The sequence below is a fragment of the Bombus affinis genome, chromosome 3 (genome assembly GCF_024516045.1).
Source record: "Bombus affinis isolate iyBomAffi1 chromosome 3, iyBomAffi1.2, whole genome shotgun sequence".
NCBI lineage: Eukaryota > Metazoa > Arthropoda > Insecta > Hymenoptera > Apidae > Bombus > Bombus affinis.
In genome coordinates, this window is record NC_066346.1 from 432,404 (window position 1) to 452,376 (window position 19,973).

Sequence of the window (19,973 nt, forward strand, 5' to 3'; positions counted from 1 at the left end):
ATATAGTTTTAGTATGGCTTAGTCAAAAAAGAGTCGGAGCGTGATTTGAATTGTCAACCGCGTATGTCTAGAAAACGGAATATATCTGAAAACTATCTTAGGATTCAATACGTAGTACGGCAATAGAAAAGTTAGAATTCGGGAACAGAAATGCTACATCTAGGATCGTAGCCAATCGACAGCTTCGATTAAAGTCGCGTATGCTCTCTCAAATTGGATGTTCGTTTCCAACCTAAGATTATATGCACAAACGTTCTGCTTCTAAGGTATTCAATCGAATTAGCCAGATGAATTTTCGCTGAAGAGTTACGTTGGACATACACATGCCGAATATTTAATCGAAATTGGTTGATGCAAAAATAAGCAACAGATCTTTATTAACATGAAATAAAGAATAAAAATAGTTTCATAACAGCGATGATTTTTTATGGCTTTTATTATAATAATTACTTGTCATGTTGAACAAAAATATGAAGTCGATATCTCGCATCCGAAGGAGAAGACTGAAATCTTTGAGTTGTGAAGGTTTTTTCTTATCGAATTTTTTGATTAAGAGAACTCGATAAACGAAAACGTCTTAAAGAAATTTTATACGAGATGAAATATTTTTCAAATTGTAGAGGTTCAAGAAAAGACAAATTCAACTTTTAGAGGTCAATAATTTTTTTTTTAAATGGATGACACTTTACGTTATATAGGTTGCGTATAAGGACACGCACGTACTGCGATAGCCGAAAATACAATAGATGTAGATTTAGATACGATTTTTCATTGTAGCGTCGATACGTGCGGTAGAACTCTATTTCAGCGAAATTTTATCCGATGCCTAATTATCCGACTAGTAGTGACTTGAAAAACTGCAGAAGCAATTGTAAATCGGAACCATGTGTATAAGGAAATATTTATCGTCACTACCAAGATCAGTGTATCATCGGCAGCATTCCACGCAACTTCATCGATGTAGATAATTTCTGTTACATCAACTAAACTGTCATTCTTAAGAAACATGTTTCATTACGATATTTGTTCCATCTCAATTTTCATATTATTATCATCGAACTTGACAAGTTATCTTACATTAGTGAATTCTTATGTTGTGCCCACGCCAACGTTTGAAGCGTTAAATCCAAAAGGAATTCTTATATCGATATCGGGTAAGTGACTATATAGACATATAATCGATGCAAATATTTTATTCGACACTGCATCTCTGTTAGTGGTTATTTCGATATTGCTGTTAAATATCATCTTATTAAGTTATGTTCGAGATTACCGATTATTTTTAGTAGTTTCGCAATCAATTTTATATTCGATACGATCATAAAAATTAACCAGTTATTCTATAGATAATTTTTGAAGCTACAAGTGGTAATTAATATTAAATTACAAAGAAATAATGGTTTAATACTGGTTGTAAAAGAAATTTACTTATTAATTTTTTTTACTCATTTTACTGTTCTTAATTATTTACCACACATTATACAGACTCAAATCCACACGCAATTTGTTATATTTATAGACAAATGTATAAACGAACGAATAAATATTCATACACAAAAGTATAGAAAATATTTAATTTTAATAAATATAAGGATAGTTAAGAATAGTAAGGAACATCTTGTCGTAATCGTCTTATTAATGGAGAATGACATATGTGTATGAATGTACATATGTGTATGATTGATGTCTTTAAGCTCATCATACATATGATATATCATATCGCCAGTGGTCATTTACTTCGTATTAGTCATTTGGGATTCCTCGGGAATAACCGGATTTAACGTTAACGTTTTCCTCGTGAATGGAACGATGACCAAGTAATATAAACGTGGACGATTCGAGAAAGTAATACATCGGATTAATTCCGAAACATCGGAGAACTATGAAATCGTAATGTGCAATAAAACATCTTCAAAAACAATGGTCTATCATAATTATTCTGGCAACTGAAATATTTATAAATAAAGTTTATGTGATATTTATACTCGGCTATAGATTTATATGCACAAGTTCGTGATATTTTTTTAATTCCAGGATCGCTTGACGTTGACTTTACGGAATAGTATTTCGCAAAATTCCACAATTCCATCGTAAACATTTATCTTAAAAATTTCTATCTAATTTCTAATTTTATACGCGATTTTTAACTACCGATTAATTACAAATAACTGAGATTGTTAATTTAATTAAAACTAACAAGTAACAATTAACTATCCTTTGTAAGGTTAGATTATTACAGAAAAATAAACGTGTAAAGACGTTTAAGGCAATGAGAATGGGATGAATCAAATTTATACTTAAAAATCTATAAAGTAGAATAATACCGGCTATAACTTTGTTATCGATATTATGTTATCAAACTGTTTCCTTAATTCAAATACACATGTTCTTTTTTTATATTAAGCTTATGTGATATGCATAGTTCTGAGAAATTGTATTTTTTAGAAACTCGTTTATATACGCAAATGCATAAGTAGATCGAGATATATGTATAATAGATGTATCTATTTAACAAATATGAAACGTTTACTTGTCGTACACAATCTTTCTATAAAATAAAAAAAGAAAGTTTCCATTGATAGTACATGATACTGATCAATGTTAAATAATATTCGAGTTTCTATTTCTATATATATATACCTTTATATTTATATTCTTATTTTTGTGGATATTTCGCGGATATGCTGTATCGAAGAGCATCTCTTTTGAAAATTTTAATGTACAAAGGTGTTATATTTCTCGTTTCCGTTTACATACTATATCTGCCTTATAATAATTATAACATTCTCATCAAATAGAAAGGAAGATGATTTTATTACCTACATACCAACTTGATATTTCCAAAATTTGCTTTTACTTCAACGCTACGGTTCGTGTAATGAATATAATATATGTATGTTTTTTATTTTATAACAGACGAGCCCGGCTTACAATTTTTTGCGTTTCAAGGAAACATAAATAGGGCTATTAAGTTGAACGAAGTAGGACGAATATCGGGCGAAGTGTATATGAAGAATAATGGAAGATGGATCATTCAAGATCGAAATACGGACTTAACGAACGGAGATGTTATACATTATTGGACTTATGTACAAGTTAATGGGATAATGTATAACAAAGGAGAACAAACCTGGACAAGTACGAATATTTAGCTTATATTATAGATTTATAGGTATACGTAGGTATACAGCAGGTATGTATCTATGTACGTATACGCGTATATTGTACCCACATTGCTGTTTATAATGTGGACATTTTGATCAATTTGTATAAATAATACACGAATGCTACTAAAATATACGAATTAATGACAAATGGTCGAATCATCTTCTTACAGAATCAAAATATACATGTATATCGCATAGAATATAAATTTTGTTTATTCGATGTTTTAATAATAGTAGGTATATTAAAATGAAATGCACGACTCTTCAAAGTTAAATATTATTGCTAAAAATAACTGTTAACCAGTTGAATATTACGAATTATTACGATTAATCGGAATATTATTATTAAAGAAACGTCGCTTCGCAAATTCATTGATGAATTAACGAATAAAAAAAAGGAGAAAAAATTCATCATTTTATTCTTCGTAATTTTAAACTGTAGTCGGTACGATGATAGAAAAGCTATAGTATAAATTGGGAGAATTGAAATTTAAAATAAATTTGTAATAATTAAAAAATAAAATGTAAACGACAAAGAAGTCTATGAATATAAAGAATAGAAAATGATACAAGTAGAATATGAAAAAGTATGTATTTTTTAGTTACAGTTACTAACGAGTTAGTGTTGAATGAAACATTCGACATCTTTGATAACTCCCTTTGGAGACACGAAGTCAAAATACCGCTAAATCCTGTAAGTATAAATACGTACTTAAGCCTATCTGATCGATAGTAAGATTTCTTATATGGTTCTCCTATTATAGGATTATGAGTTTTGTGTTTATCACAATAGACAACATACATTCGTAGCATCCGTTAAAAACGGAATGCTTAGAATCAAACCAGCGATTTTAGAAAACCACTATGGCGTAAATGCCACTATATATGGAACGTTGATACTTAGCGAGTGAGTGTAGTATGACTTTTTTAAATACAGGGTTTTCACGCAATTCTATTACCTAACTAATTACCTAACTTTTATAGATTCTATATTTACATGATATTCGTGCGTTTTATCTATATCTCGCCAATTGTTTCATACGTTACTTCGATTTATTTCTATTACATTTGTTATTTGTTATATTTATTATAGGTGTATTAGTGCGATTCGAGCCGAATGCCAACGTAAAGCTACATCGTTCAGTATTTTACCGCCTGTTATATCCGCCAGATTAAGTACGAAAAACAGTTTCAATTTCCGATACGGAAAAATCGAAATAAGAGCAAAATTTCCCAAAGGTGATTGGTTATATCCAGGTGAATATTAATTCGATTACATAGCATATCTGTTTATATAAGGCATGAGATATCCACCATTTTACGCATCAGTGAATAAATGTATAATAATTGCGTCTAAGCGTAATCATGTTTGTGTTGGAGTTAGGGGTAGACGCCTCGAGCAATTTCATTGAATAGTTATTACAATACAAAACAAGCTGTAACTTAAAAACAAGATTACATCTAGTATATATTTATATGAACGTTTTTTCTTACTTTAATGCGCTCGATTCACAGCTGATCGTTGATCTTCCCACATACAATGGAACTCCCTGTACATAGATACATGTTTTGTGTTATTTACTCTTTTTAAGTAAAACACGTTGAAGTAAACGAACAAATTTAATTCAATTATTTACATAACATTTTAATTCGATTGATTCAACTTTGATTAATAATTTCGTTAAATTCGCTCGATTCGAGTTTGATTAATAAACACAGTAGTTAAATATCGTATTTATTTACGACAGAAATGTGGCTTAAACCAAAGTACGATTATTACGGTCCCGATTATTCCAGTGGACGTATCGTCCTCGGCCTTGCTCGTGGAAACGATGATTTAGTGAACGCTTTCGATGGAAGCATCTACGATTCAAGAAGATTAGATTTTGGAGTCCGTATAGGTACAGATGTAAATGTTATAAACTACATGGTTTCCCGGACTGGAAAGAATGGCCCAAGATGGACGCAAGATTTTCATGTTTACACAACAATTTGGAATTCCAAAGGATTTCAATTCCTTGTAGACGGTGAAGAAGTTGGTAAATTAAAACCTCCGACAAATGGTTGGATGTATGGGAATAATTTTACCAAAATGGCTCCTTTTGATCAAGAGGTATGCATTTACAAAACTACCTAATCTATTTTTAAGTATTTCGTAATGTACCTTCGATATATTTTTTTAAGTAATATATTATTATTAAACTAATTTCCTGAGAGTTTAACAACTTTTGCTTGAAATTTATATGTATTTCCGTACAATGAAGTTGCATAATATATAACTCGTACTAATATACGTATGAGCAAGAAATGAAATTTGTAACGACTTATTATTAAGACAAATATGTCTACTATATGTACGTACTGTTTGACCAACGAGGCGAGATAACACTCTCTCTCTCTCTCTCCCTCATAATATATATATATATATGTATCTTGATATTTATCGATTCAAAAGACGAAAGATTTCGTAAATGCTTTCGGTAGAGAAGAGTCCAGAGTTCAGATCTGTTTATATGATCGCCGCTACAAATACATATGTACTCGATATGTAATCGATAGCTTGCTTATTTCTTCGGTATTACATATATTTTTTAGCAATTGGTCTTTTTCCATAAAATTACGCACAATCGTTATTATCAACAAATATTATTATCATTATGATTACTAAAAATGTAATTACATATTAAATGTATAGATCGATCAGACATTTAACTTTGACAATTTTCATTGTACTCTGATAGTTTTATATCGTAATTGGCGTGGGAGTTGGTGGTATTCGCGTATTTCCTGATAAAACAACTGGCTGGGGACACGCAAAACCGTGGAAAAATATCGAAGCGAAGGTAAATATTCTACGAATATATTTATACGTGGCATATAGCATATTTATAAGTAGCACATACAAACGAGCGACAAGATCATGTCGCACCTTCCCGTGTTTCTTCTGCCATAGACATATTTCTATAATCTTTATAATTATGTTACCATAAAATCGACCCATACTGCACACCACGATTATTAAGGAATCGATATCAAAATAATCCTTGGTATTCACCGTTACTATCTATCTGCCTATAGGTATTTGGATACCTATTAAAATAGCAAATATAATAATGGTCATCGCGTTGCCTCTCATACAGCGGTACGGTTTATTCGACTCTTTGATTTATTTTCGGCCATTTCGTCGTCACTTGTCTCGCCGCTCACAGTTCTCTGTATAATCATGGCCTTAGTGAGACTATCTTCGGAACGAATTATTCTACGTACATACGTTTGAGATCACGATCTATAATGATCGATAACAAAATATTATTTTATTGTTGTGGCGTTGATTAAGCACGATTAATTAACGACGATTGATATATTCTAGGCAATGTTGAACTTTTGGCACGCAAAAGATAAATGGTTACCAAGTTGGAGTGAAGAAACTGCTTTCGAAATCGATTATATTCGAGTATGGTCATTGTAAAGAAGATTATGTTATTAATAAAATTTACATAAAAGGGTACTAAAAAAATTCATTTGTAAACAAGTTGCAATTTTTGAAATTTAAATATAAAATAATTCTTTATAGCATAATAGGTCAAATATGTTTTAGATATTAATGCCATTAGTAATAACACGACATTCGTTATTTTACTTTTTCTTATTTACAGTCGTCTGTACTCGTAATCATAAACACGTACTAAATAATTAAATGCGTAAACTTTATTTTTACTACTGAATGTATTATTTTCCTGTGACGAATACGTATCATATTTTAAACATATATGTTTCGTTTTATTTCGCCATTTCCTGTTTGCTTCGATAGAATGTTCTTAATGTTTTGGTTTCACTTTCCAATGAATAAAATAAATTTTATAATATAAAATGCGCGTAATTCAAGTTTACAAACAAATGTATCTCGTTAACTGTTTTATTTTATTAATCGCGCGTAGAAAGATACTAAAATTGTTTCAAGCGGTAGAAGAATTTCAAACTCGACTCTCTTCCTTCAAACCGGTTTTTCTTGAATAACATTGTAAAAAGATTAAATGAAGACATAGCAACTTCCACTCGCTGTATAGTAGTAGTAACAGAGAGTTTGTTAATCGACGGTGGATTGATTTTCATATTTTTTATCTTACTAAAAATTTAACAAAGGTGAAAATATTTTCATTTTTCTCTTATATCCTTACACATAATTAGTTTCTTTTATGATAAACTTTGTGTACTTCATTTTTAAATTTTCTAGAACATTTGTAAATACTATATTAAACGTGACAAATACGGTATCTCTATATTAGACTGTATTCCAATTTATTAATATATCTCAAATGAAAAGATTAATTATTTTTCTCACCATAATTATAATTCATTTAATTTGTGGATTGGACAGTGACTTACATTTTCAATCAAAATATTCTAGTAAGTATAATAATTTAAGAACGTGATCCACTATTCTATATTAACTATATATGAAACATCTTTTTAAAATGTCAGATATAACGACAAATATAATACTGAAATATACAAAAATTGTTTTCTACATTCTATTAACACTTGCACGAGGATTAATATGCGTATAAAGCAAATGTTATTGTTTAAAAATCACGTATATTTCACATATATTATTTATAAAATATTTCTACATTTTATTTATGTATATTTTCTATATTTCCAGGATATGAATTCATTTTACATAAATGTATAGCCAGTGCTCAATTAAATAGAAAACATCAAAGTAAAGACATATCAAATACTACTGCGAATAAACTTACTTAAGATTTATTACATAAAGCATATGTTTCAGTTGCAATGCAAGAGAAAAATTCGACTGCACGTCAGGTGCAATCTCCAACTGTTTCTCTAAATTTGAAATTGAATAAAAGTCATCCATTTAATAATTCCAAAACAACCTATAATAATGTGGATATGGAACATTATTTTATAAAACGCACGGAAAATACACCTTTAAGGACTTTAAATATTAAAACTATGCAAAGTTTGTTACCTATATTTACAAAAAAAGATTTACTACCAGAATTGGAAAAAGTCACTAACAAGACTACAAATTCATCACACAGTATTATACTTATTAAATCGGCAACATAAAGATGATAATGTCGCGATTATGGCAATGATACGATGTAAAATAATAAACGTACAGTTAAAGATGAAACAGCAAAATCGATTTTATGACTACCATGCCTATTGTTAATATTATTATTGAAAGACAAACAACGTTATTATGCATATATAATTTATTTGTTTATTTACTAAAATAATGATAACGTCATAATTGCTTCATTTATTGTTGCAAAGACTTTGCTTGTTCAACTGTTTTGGGTAAGGTTTGTAATTCCACCTGCAAAAAGTAAAATTGGTTACCTGTATCTTTCATGGGTAGTTAAAAATAAAGAATTTAAATCATACCTTTGTAATTTTCATTGCCACTCCTTCTGGGAGATTTCTTTCTATATATTCTAAATATGTATCTGCAGTTGAGCCAGTTAAATTAAAGAGATCAACATATCTATAATATGTTCTTGTTTCGTATTGAACTCTATGTTTCTTATGAACGTGAATAGACTTAAGTAGCGTTAATCTTTCAAATATGGGTTTTCGTATTGCGACACTGTCAATTTTAGTATTATGTATTTATATTTTCTTCTATATATTTTTATAAATATTTAAAAATATTTTCACTGCATTAACTTACTGTCTGCCTACAGTTATGTCTAAATGACCTGCTACCATAACAGCAAATTCTCCGTAACTTCTAAGAACAGCGGGATCATTTCCTCTGACTTCAATTTCTAGTTTTTTATATAGTTTATCAAGCTCAGGCTGTAGAATGTATTAATGATATTATGTTATGTATTGAAAAGTATCAAAAAATACAAACAAATGTATGAAAATCAATACATAATTTCTAAAAGTATGATACATTTATTATTTAGCAATTGTTCAGGATAGATTTCTAATTGATTTTTGTTTATTTTTAGATTTTTTATTAATTTTCTTGCAATATTAGGTATAGGAATATAAGTTTCTTTATTATTAAGTAATACATTAATAACATTATGTATAGGTAACAGTATGAATTGTTAGTATTATTTAATGAATTATATAATTTATACTTGAAAATTTATTAACAAGTCCATTTAATAATCTCCTAATCAAAATACATGTATTTTATAATAGTAACAAAATACGTGTTATAAACAATCACAATAAGTTTATAAAATTAAAATTTATAGGCTCTATTGCTATAAAAAAATATTTTAATTCATAATATAATTACTATAACTTGTTTTAAAACAATAAACAATGTATACGTAGAATAGGTATCAATTTTCTAAATTCAATATTCTTTTATTCTGATGATAGAATAATCTATTATTCTGAATAATAATATACTGGTATATTCTTGCTTTTAAAGAAAATCATACTTAGCGTATTAAAACATAATTATACAGAATACATTCGTAATTACTTATAATGCAATAATTCCATTCGTTACATATTCATATTAATTTAAAATATATTAATATAAAATATATTATCAATATATTATTACATACCTCTGTGGAAAAGGATGAAGTATTTGATCCAACCGAAGCTTCTATAGAAACCTCTGCATTCCCAGTTGAAGTTTTAGATTCCTGTATTGTTTCATCCAAGGTTTGAGCTTGCTGTGACGTGTTAGCTAAGTTTTTATTTAAAATTACATTTGATGTATCACTTGAATTTCCATGCAAAACATTAGTTGAAAATAATGTGTTTCGTAATAATTTTGTATGTCCAATATCATAAGAATTTCTGTTTATACTTCGTAAAACAGAAAATACCTGAAAGATATTAGAGGTTATCTCTAACCTAAATACCCTTAGCATATATTTAACTAAGTGTTTTTAAACGTTATACCTTTGAACGAAACATTTGTTACTTTTGTTTATGTAAATATGAAACAAATTAATTGAAATATTATCGTTTCAAATTTAATTAAATTTAAATATGAAAGTAGATGTCTTTTCTTTGATGTAAATACATCATAAATACATAGCAAATTACACGTGCGTTAGTAAACTATCAACACAGATGTACATATCATATGCATATACATACATATGTATGTAGAGTACGGCTTTTGAATGAATTTCGTATACTCGTATTAGACTTTATGGACGTATATGCGCACCTATCCTTTATTCGAAATCGTTTACTTCTAAATTGAAATAAATGCTTAATTTTATAAGGTATTTTTACATAATATTGTATTTACTTCAAAATGCTAATCAATTAGCATTGTGAAAATAATACAGTATGTCGAACTGCTAATGATTCTGTTGTACAGTTATAAAATAATAAACTGACGATGATTTTTAAACATATGTTTGATTTGCAGTTCGATGTTACAAATTCCATAGAATTTTAGAGAAACTACATTTTAAAGAACTTCTTATGTTTTAAAGGAACTGATTAAGTTACGAAAAAATCTTTTCCGAGACATGTCAATTCCTATTAAACAGAAAACGTCAAAGTTTAAAAACTTGTTTACTCAAGCTTTATATTTGTTTAACACGCTTAGTTAAAATATTCAACTTCTGAAAAATAGCAGATATTTAGTTAATCGCGAACTTGCAGTTCAGTATTTTTTAAATGTCTCAATAATGAAATCAAACATATAATGCCTAATTACATTATTTTATAAAATTATAGGATACATATTTTTACTTTTCAATAAACTATATAAGTATAGGATATTGTTGATATATATGATATATATCATATATACATGTTATATATATATATATTATATATACACACACACACACACACACACACACACACACACACACACACACACACACACACACACCCGCGCATATTTATTTTATGTATGTATCAAACATAATTAAGTGAATTGATTTTTTATGTAAATGCAGTTTTATTTGAAAAGTATAATATAAATTTACCTTTTAGATTGTCTTAAAAGAGATATGCATAAAACACCATTGTCTAAATTTTATGATAGCACATTAAACAAGTTTTATGTTTATTTAAAAATCATTACATCATATGTTTAATACTTACATTATTTCATTAATATTGTTAATTTGGAAATGACAAAGTAGAGAAACTAAAATAATAAAAGATGAAATGAATAATAGTCTTATAATATAAACTTAAACACTCTTTCAGTTTCAATTGCATATACAATTGTTTATTTTATGACCTTTTAAATATTTGCTTTACGAAAAAAAGTGTGAACTCCGCGTTTATAATCTAACAAAATTACAATACGGTAAGAATGACCTAATAAATTTAATTCCTGATAATCAACATTATTATCAAGATCACAAATTTTAATATGAACTTTTGAACTGAGTTGAAGGAAAAGAACGTTGTGATTGAAAATTTGGATTTTGAAATTGCCACGATCCTGTACTATTCCCATTTTGCCAACCACTACATGTAGGTTTCTTGTCATCACTCTGGGCAAGCCAACGCGATTCTCCAATATTTTTACTGTCATTATTTTGCCACTGAGATTTTGTAACAAAAGATAATCCTTTATTTTGCCAATTATCTTTATTATATTTTGAGCTCCATGGATCTCCTCGTTGTTGTTCGTTTTCTCTTACCCATGCATTTGATGTACCAGTACTTTCAAATTTATGCCATCTTTCTTTTAAATCTGAAATACCATCATCACCCCAAGGATCTTTTGCATCTTCTGGTAAGTCATTCAAATCTTCCTTGTCGCATTTCCAAGAATCTTTAACATTTAACGATTCCCATCTACCTTGGTTTTTATTGTCCATCCAAGATTCTGTGCAAGCAGACAAGCTATCTTTTCCACGAATATTCCAGTTATCATTACTACTACTGGGCATAGATGTTGGTGACCATTTATTATCAGAATTTGATGACCATGTTTCTTTTATCATAGACTTTGTATACATCTGTTTGGAATTCCAAGTATTTCCACCATTATTCCAACTATCATTGCGCATAGGATCTTTAGCAGTTTCCCACTTCTCTTGATTAAAACTCTTACGACGTCTATCGTTACACGCAATTTGTTCCCAATTATTACTAGATGCCGGAGTTTGTTCACTTCGCCAGATATTTTGTTCAGGAGGTATTTGCTCAACAGGTCGAACCCAAATATTTTGTTCAATTGCTCTTCTATTGGGTATATCCCAATCATCGGTAAATCTTGATGGTGACATTTGTCGTTTTTGAGGAGATTGTTGTCGTGATAATGTAGGACGTTCAAATATTAATTTATGTGACTCCATTCGTCTCATTGTCGATGTCTGCTGCCTTTCTTGTGGCATTGCCTGTCTCCTAGAAAGTAACATTTCCTGCCTATTAGGAAGTATCATTCGATTAGGAGACGGAATTTGTCTTCTTAGTGGAGATATCGGTCGCTTCATCGACGATGATTGTCTTCTAGGAGATATAGTGGATCTTATGGGAGACATTTGTCGTGGTGATACTTGATGTCTCAATGGTGACATTGGACGATTCATAGACATTTCTCCTCGTCGTGGCGGCGATGGACGTCTCGGTGATGAAGGTTGTCTTAAGGGTGACATTCGTCTCGGTGACATCGGTCGTCGTAACGGAGATATTTGACGTCTTATGGGAGAACGTTGTCGATACATAGGTGACGTGGGACGTCGAAGAGGAGAAAAATGTCTTCTCGGAGGAGAACATGGACGTCTTGGAGGTGATAGCAATGGACGTTTAGGAGAAAGTCTTTTTGGAGGAGTTACACGATGTTTCGGTGATGAAGTTTGTCTTCTCACAGGTGAAATTGGTTTTTTCATGTTTTCCATTTCATTCCTACGAATTCTTGGATCCCGATTCTGGCTTACCTCGACTCTGAACGATCTGGCAAATCTTTCTGGTGTTATACGGAAAGATTTTTCTTCTCTAGAGTTAATTGCATATGCTACTGGCATAATTGTATTTGGCTCTAAAGGTGATAAATTGTTATATTTTTTGTACATTGGTTTTGGTTCAGGCTCGTCATTATCTAAGAATCTCTTATTTGGCATTGTGATTAGAATATCCTGGGAACCCATCTCTTGAACATAACGACCTTTCAAAAGAGGATCATCTTGTTTATTTTCCCTTTGACCGGAATTTATATTTCCTGGCGAAGCAATACGGTCCCAAACAGAACGTGGAAGTTGACTTTGAAGTTTATTTGTTTGTTCTAAAACGATATTTAACATATTTTGTAATTGTTTCGCAGTATTCATATCAACAGTCGGTGCTGGCCCGCTTAACTTTTCCTTTGCTATTTCTAAAAGTGCTTGATGTTCCTTTAATGTTTGAGCAATATCAGTGTCCAATCGATTATGAGATAATCTCTCTCTTAAATCAGTTTGTTCTTTAGGACGCTCTTGCATCTTTTTTTCATAAAATAGATTCGTACATAATTGTGAATTTCCCGTGTCCCATTCTTTTTTCTTCTTTGATGCTTGATCTAATATTAAAAACAAAGAAAAAAAAAAAAAAAAAATGTTATATAAGCATAGGTCGTTTAAGACTTTGTAAAGGAATTATGGCAAGAAAGACGGAACAGGAAGAGAACAGTAAAGAACTTGAAATTGCAGCTATACAATGTAGAAGCAGATCGGTAACATTTACCTTTAGTATATCTGCATACCGTTATAATAATCGTGGAATTTTGATACTAAGTCGAGAGATTTATCAATAGTAATTACAGATGAACAGAACAAAAGGAAATATTGCTGATTTATTCCTACATTGTATTGTTCCTACAGTAATCGCAAGTTCTTTACTGTTCCCTTCATATTTAGTTTTCTTGTTATAATTTTATAAAACATTTTTTTCTTATTTAGACCTATGGAGTATACTGATAAAGTTTCGTTGTTGAAATCTGAGTCATCCTGTATATGATATTTATACAGAGTGCATTGAAAATCGAGGTACAAGTTCAAAGAGGGGGATTTCCCATGTAAAAGTAAATTGGAAATATAGAGCGACAATTTTTGAAACACGGCTTCGTTTTCGAGAAGATCGACGATGAAGTTCGGTCTAGTACGCGTGCACTTGGCAAAGTGAGTGGTAACGAGGTTAAACGGGTTTCTTTGCACTTAGGTACCTTGTACGGTGGTATAAACCGAAAGGGGTTAATTCCCTGTGCGAAGTAAGTCGAATGACAGTAGAATGACAATTGTCGATACAAAGCTTCGTTTCCGAGAAAAACAAGTTCCGAGAAAAACCTTGCTTGATTCTTGCTACATTTCAAGTGCATGACTACTAAACTCTTTTACTTACTAGATTTTCGGCACACTCCATATATACACATGTATATAACAAACTGACATGAAAAAGTTTTCAATTTACAGGACAACTAATATGCTGCAGCTTACATTGTTTAAATCTTACCAGTGTTATGCAAAAATGCAAATTTTAATAAAAGTAATAGTAACAAAATTTCTTAAATTGATTTTTCCATAAATGAAGCTTTTAACCAAAAGATATTATACTATGTTATTTACTTATTTTGTTACATTTTCAATTATACTAAAAATTACATATTACCGATAAAAAAAATATCTTTACACTTCTGCTCAAGTTGTTAATTTCTTACATAATTTGAATATGAACTTACCAGGATGCCATGCTATAACACATGATTTACTAAATTTCTTTATTAGTTTTTTTGGTGTTTCTCCTTTATCTGGCGAATGGGAACGTTTCCTTTTGAATTTATTTTTTATAGATGAATTTTCAGCATGTTGCATGTAAAACGCTTTCTTTATCGATATTTTTGACTTTTTTGCGTGATTTTTGACCAAGAATTTATTAAAGTTCATTTTAGTTTGTAGTTCAGTTGGTTTGCTTGAGATCTTTTTACCTATTTGATTAGTGTTTTGTTGATTCATTTTTTCGTGAAAAATTTTGATTTCTGAACTTTTTATATCTTCCCCTGCAGCTTTTTGTGACCATATTTGATTAAACTTGTTTATCATTCGTCGTTGCATCAAAATAACCGCTTCAAAATGAGGACCATTAGGTAAAGTGTCAACAACACATGCCACAATAGGAATAAATGGTGAACCATGACTATGATCTCCGGGACGAGCTAATTCTAATATAGCACGCACTGATTGCTTGGTTAATGTTGTTATCATTACTATTCGTTTAAGGGATGGTATTTTTCTGAGAGCTGTCATAACCTCAATTGCTGTAAAATAGAAACAAATACAGAATATAAATAATTTTTATTAATATTTGGAAGATATATCAGATTATCAGAAAATTATATCAGAGTAGTTATCAATAAAGAATGATTTCTTAGAAAACTATTAATAAAAAATATTTTCAATGACGTATTAAAACATTTTTCGATTTATTCTTAAATGTATTGTTTTGTGTTGTAAAGCTCTATTTAATTTAGAATCTTATTAAATTAAAAGGAATTTACTTATATCCTTATAGCTAATAATGAAATGATATTAATAAAATAAGTTAAAATTAATCGCAAAATTATTTTAAAAACCAAAAGAGATGTCATAAAATTACTTAAAATATTTTTCATAATTTTCAAACATTTCACAAACATCTGTTTATAATGTAATATTTTTTACATACCTCGACCAACATTAGTATTTGCATTGATTATTGCACACGTTTTACGATTTTTTACTGCTGCAATGATTTTAGTTGTTACTTCAATAGGAGATCCCATTATAAATGAAGCATTCTTTATATTATTTAATTCACATGTCATCTCAGCTTCTTCTACTTCTGATGGAGAATCAACTCCTATGACTTGTTGACATTTCTGAAATTGAATTACAAAACTATAAATGAACAAAGTATAGTGAGAAACAGTAAAAACAAATATTTTTTATTTACAGAAGCCATCATCAATCCAATGAGACCAATACCACATCCTATTTCAAGTACTGTTGTTTTTGGAGTAGGTGCAAGTAAATCTATTACTGCAGTTGCAACATTCTCTGCTCCTGCAGTATTTGACCAAAAATTTGTTTTAGGCGCAAGTTGTACTTTTAGGCCCCCAACAATTTCATCTAAAGCTTCTGAACCAACTAAAAATGTTGTATCCGTGACAGCAGTATCGTCATACCTGATATTAAAAAATGGTACGTTATTTAGTTCTCAATAAAAGTTATGTAGACTAGCCATTTATATAAAATTATGCAATTTATATACTATTAATTTTGCAAAATATATTCTTACTTATTTGTTGATTTGCAATATAAGGATTTAACATTACAGTCTTTCCCAGGTCCAGATTCATAAACCTGTTTCAACCTATCCATTGTAGAGCGACTGATATTTTGTCCAGTTGCAAATAGCATAAGTTCATCCATACTGTTGCAACGCACTACTAACCATAACCAATCCTGTCTTTCTTCATTATTTGTGTCCTTTTTTGATACTATATCTATAGATACATCGTCAGAAAAGTTTACATCTGTAGAATTATGTGAGATTAATGATTGTTCTGTTGTTTGGAGAAAATCTTCAAATATCTGTGTAAAAAAAGTATAATGTAGAAGTTATTATATACAACATAATCACATTTTCTATAATATTTTTTAAATAACTGTGAATTGTTGTTATATTTATCTGAAAAATACAAAGATGTTACATGCAAATCTTTACTAGAAAATAATTATGCCCATTACTGAAATTATGAATGAAAAGGTGGAATTTTTCATTGCAAGCAATAAACTTTATTGTTTATTTATTTATTATTAAAAATTATAATCAATTCTAATTATTGATTTATTCTATATTTCACATTATATTTATATGCATATTTTATTTGTTCCATGAGACTATATGTAGTTATTATAAATGTACATAAATCTGTTATTATTTTGTAAATATACATGACCAAGGCAATTATTTCATTCTTTGTATTTCACCGAAATTGCAAACTTTTGAGATATTTAGACAGGTCCTCTTTTTAAAAATCATAATTATCAAAATTTATAGAATAGTAAGAAACATACCTTTACAGCACGTAATACAAAAGATGGAAATTGAGATTCGTTATTTATATTTACACCCCATGCCCCACTGGGTTCTAATTTCCAGACCACTTTTCTATCTTTACTAAAAGAAATGTCAGGATTGTCCACTTCTGTTATGGACTCGTGTATATCTTTTTTATTGCCTAAAAATATGTAAATTTAATTGTATTATTTTGAAATTAAAATTATTATATACATATGTCTGTTTTATTATAATTAAGAGCAAATAAATAAACACAATATATAATTACACACTATTAAACAAAGATTTACAATTATAACTAGAAGAGAATTTTATATTTAAAATTTTATCTTAATGTATATATGATATATGTCATGTTATTGTTAACTACTCTAGACAAATTATATTTGTAATTATTATATGTACACCTATGCATCATAAAACTTAAAAGGCTTAAAATACATATATTTAATACATAGTCAACAGTTAGAGTGAAAACAGTTAGAGATATTGGAAAAGAAGTGAAATGAAAATTATATTGAAAATATGTCAAAAGTTTATTATGAAATTTGAATGGACTCCAAGTCTCCTTTGAATTTCGTATCAATAGATTAGATTCATATGAAAAAAATATAAGTTTCCTTACAAATAGAAACGAAATACGAAAAGTTATATTATCTCAGAAAAAAGTAGTTGGATTTGACAGTGTGTATATAAGAAAATAAAACAATGATAAATATGTTATTTTCCTTAAATTAAGAAAATTGTACAAACAAACATTTTTGGACATACATTTAGTTTGTCTTTAGGAAAATCAATTTTGAAAATTTGTAAGATATGTAATCAACTCTTTCTCACTTTCTCTCTGACTGTAATTTAACAATTGCACCATGCAACTATTAATCATTTTTGTCTATATTAGTGCTTCTAAGTATTAATAGTGATATAAAGTTTAAATAATATAACAAATTCTTACATATTATGTTTTTATCAATTACATCTGTACATGCAAAGTTTTGCTTAATAAGCGAAGAAAATGAATCTAGTATTTTCAGGAGAAATAATAGCAGAGATACTTACAAATGAATTTCCAACGATTAGTATATGGTTTATCCAAGCAACATCGTCGAGATGGTTTTAGTTTACAGAGAGGAGATCCATTTATTTTTTCTTCGTGTTCTAACCATTTTTCATAAAATGGATAAGAAATTCCTAAAACTCTGGCCACTTTTGAAAGTCGTTCTTTTATAATTGTTTCCTTCTCAATAAGCTGCAAAGAATTGCATGTGTTACTCATTCATTTTTTCTGTATTATATTTCATACATTACCTTTTTCTCATACCAATCATCCTTTTCAGATTTCTCTACTTTTAGTTTTTGTTTTATTTCTTTGTTTATAGTATTTGATGTTGTTTTATCTACATTAATACTTTCATCTTCTTCACTTTCTTTAATAAATTTACTTTCTGTATGAGAAGAATGGTCTTTTGTGTCTTTTTCCATTGACTCATTTTCCTCCTGTATTTGGAAATCTTTAGGATCTAAATCTATATTTTCAATTTCATCCAAATGATGTAAAATGTCTTCATCTGTCATACTTCTTTGTTGATCCAACTGATCTAAAGTAATATCAGCAGTAAAATCGATTGACTCTACAGTTGATTGTTGTGAACATTTATTTTCCGTATTTGATTTATTGTTTCCATCATTATCATTAGGATTTAAATTATCTGATAATGCACTATTAGTTGAATCGACAATTGGAACTTTCTCATCTTTCTCCATATTTATATCTTCATTCGTGTCTATGTTTGTATCTTCCTCCTTCTCTATAGTTATATTTTCATTTTCCTTCATCATTGTACATTCTTCCTTTTCCATAGTTGTATTTTCATTTTTCTCCACATATGAATCGCCTTTCTCTTCCACAATTGTATTTTCATTTTTCTCCATATATGAATCGCCTTTCTCTTCCACAATTGTATTTTCATTTTTTTCCATATATGAATCACTTTTCTCTTCCACAATTGTATTTTCATTTTTCTCTATATATGAATCACTTTTCTCTTCCACAATTGTATTTTCATTTTTTTCCATATATGAATCGCTTTTTTCCTCCACAATTGTATTTTCATTTTTCCCTACATCTACTACATTTACTTTATTTTCTATATTTATATTTTCTTTCCTCTCATTTGTATCATCATTCTGCTGTATATTCTTATCTGACGTATTAGATTCTTTTTCTGTGTCTATATTTTTGACATATTTATGTTGCACACTGTTAGATGTATCTTCTTCTTCAATACATTCATCTACTACTTGATAGTTTTCTCCTTCAATTGTAACTGCTCCTGAACTTTCTATAACATATTCATTTTTAAATTTAGGCATTTATTTTGATTTACTTAGAGGAATAAATATAAATATAAAGATATATAAAAAATATATATACATATATTATGTATATATACATAATTATTATGGTTATCATTTTTATAACCCTAATCTTTTATATATAAATTTTGAATTTTCAATAAAATTGATTTTGGAAACATCTACGATAAAATATGAAAACATATAATAGTAAAATATAGTGGTATAAGAGAAAACAACTTACCCATTCTGCTATCAATATTTAAATGTGAATATTTAGTTTCAGGATCCGTAAGACAAATGACACTTGGACTAAAATGTTACGAACGTTGTATTTGATATTGATAACTGATTTTATGATTCAACAAATGCATATATAAAATCAATGCACAAATGGAATTATATCAATCTTTTATCAAATACTGT

At 29.0% G+C, this 19,973-nt stretch overlaps 4 protein-coding genes across 6 annotated transcripts in view; 2 read left to right on the forward strand and 2 right to left on the reverse strand.

Annotated features, from left to right (window-relative positions):
• Positions 1 to 529: 529 nt before the first annotated feature.
• LOC126914525 (beta-1,3-glucan-binding protein-like) lies at positions 530 to 6,936 on the forward strand. Its single transcript, XM_050718594.1, has 8 exons — positions 530 to 1,154; positions 2,917 to 3,138; positions 3,770 to 3,861; positions 3,932 to 4,074; positions 4,261 to 4,424; positions 4,916 to 5,280; positions 5,909 to 6,010; positions 6,538 to 6,936. The coding sequence occupies exons 1-8, from the start codon at positions 1,007 to 1,009 to the stop codon at positions 6,634 to 6,636; spliced, it is 1,335 nt and encodes a 444-aa protein (XP_050574551.1). The 5' UTR covers positions 530 to 1,006; the 3' UTR covers positions 6,637 to 6,936.
• Positions 6,937 to 7,010: 74 nt separating this feature from the next.
• Positions 7,011 to 8,581, forward strand: LOC126914537 (uncharacterized). The gene is made up of 4 exons (XM_050718613.1): positions 7,011 to 7,310; positions 7,402 to 7,574; positions 7,831 to 7,890; positions 7,960 to 8,581. Exons 2-4 carry the CDS (start codon positions 7,484 to 7,486, stop codon positions 8,259 to 8,261), a joined length of 453 nt encoding a protein of 150 aa, XP_050574570.1. The 5' UTR covers positions 7,011 to 7,310; positions 7,402 to 7,483; the 3' UTR covers positions 8,262 to 8,581.
• Positions 8,393 to 10,386, reverse strand: LOC126914532 (28S ribosomal protein S10, mitochondrial). The gene is made up of 5 exons (XM_050718605.1): positions 10,077 to 10,386; positions 9,734 to 10,000; positions 8,869 to 8,996; positions 8,583 to 8,784; positions 8,393 to 8,514 (listed from the first exon to the last, which is right to left on the reverse strand). The coding sequence occupies exons 1-5, from the start codon at positions 10,089 to 10,091 to the stop codon at positions 8,458 to 8,460; spliced, it is 669 nt and encodes a 222-aa protein (XP_050574562.1). The 5' UTR covers positions 10,092 to 10,386; the 3' UTR covers positions 8,393 to 8,457.
• A 790-nt stretch (positions 10,387 to 11,176) lies between these two features.
• Positions 11,177 to 19,973, reverse strand: part of LOC126914504 (uncharacterized) — a 51,552-nt gene continuing 42,755 nt past the window's right edge. Inside the window, exons 2-10 of one of the 3 annotated variants that reach the window (XM_050718541.1) lie at positions 19,792 to 19,859; positions 18,501 to 19,534; positions 18,252 to 18,441; positions 17,189 to 17,352; positions 16,407 to 16,702; positions 16,062 to 16,293; positions 15,795 to 15,987; positions 14,812 to 15,387; positions 11,177 to 13,656 (exon numbers count right to left, since the gene is read on the reverse strand). In XM_050718541.1, the coding sequence (XP_050574498.1) occupies positions 11,519 to 13,656; positions 14,812 to 15,387; positions 15,795 to 15,987; positions 16,062 to 16,293; positions 16,407 to 16,702; positions 17,189 to 17,352; positions 18,252 to 18,441; positions 18,501 to 19,534; positions 19,792 to 19,795 (4,827 nt within the window). In that variant the 5' untranslated portion in view covers positions 19,796 to 19,859 and the 3' untranslated portion in view covers positions 11,177 to 11,518. Of the gene's footprint in view, positions 13,657 to 14,811; positions 15,388 to 15,794; positions 15,988 to 16,061; positions 16,294 to 16,406; positions 16,703 to 17,188; positions 17,353 to 18,251; positions 18,442 to 18,500; positions 19,535 to 19,791; positions 19,970 to 19,973 lie in introns of all 3 variants that reach the window. The other 2 variants (XM_050718540.1, XM_050718542.1) reach the window with 2 other exon arrangements.

Coding starts and splice junctions, on each gene's coding strand:
- LOC126914525 (XM_050718594.1), top strand. CDS start 1,007: ATGTTTCATTACGATATTTGTTCCATCTCAATTTTCATATTATTATCA. Junction 1,155..2,916: donor AATTCTTATATCGATATCGG/GTAAGTGACTAT, acceptor ATTTTATAACAG/ACGAGCCCGGCTTACAATTT. Junction 6,011..6,537: donor GGAAAAATATCGAAGCGAAG/GTAAATATTCTA, acceptor GATATATTCTAG/GCAATGTTGAACTTTTGGCA.
- LOC126914537 (XM_050718613.1), top strand. CDS start 7,484: ATGAAAAGATTAATTATTTTTCTCACCATAATTATAATTCATTTAATT. Junction 7,575..7,830: donor TTTTCAATCAAAATATTCTA/GTAAGTATAATA, acceptor CTATATTTCCAG/GATATGAATTCATTTTACAT. Junction 7,891..7,959: donor ATTAAATAGAAAACATCAAA/GTAAAGACATAT, acceptor CATATGTTTCAG/TTGCAATGCAAGAGAAAAAT.
- LOC126914532 (XM_050718605.1), bottom strand. Junction 8,785..8,868: donor GACATAACTGTAGGCAGACA/GTAAGTTAATGC, acceptor TAAAATTGACAG/TGTCGCAATACGAAAACCCA. Junction 8,515..8,582: donor TGGCAATGAAAATTACAAAG/GTATGATTTAAA, acceptor TACTTTTTGCAG/GTGGAATTACAAACCTTACC.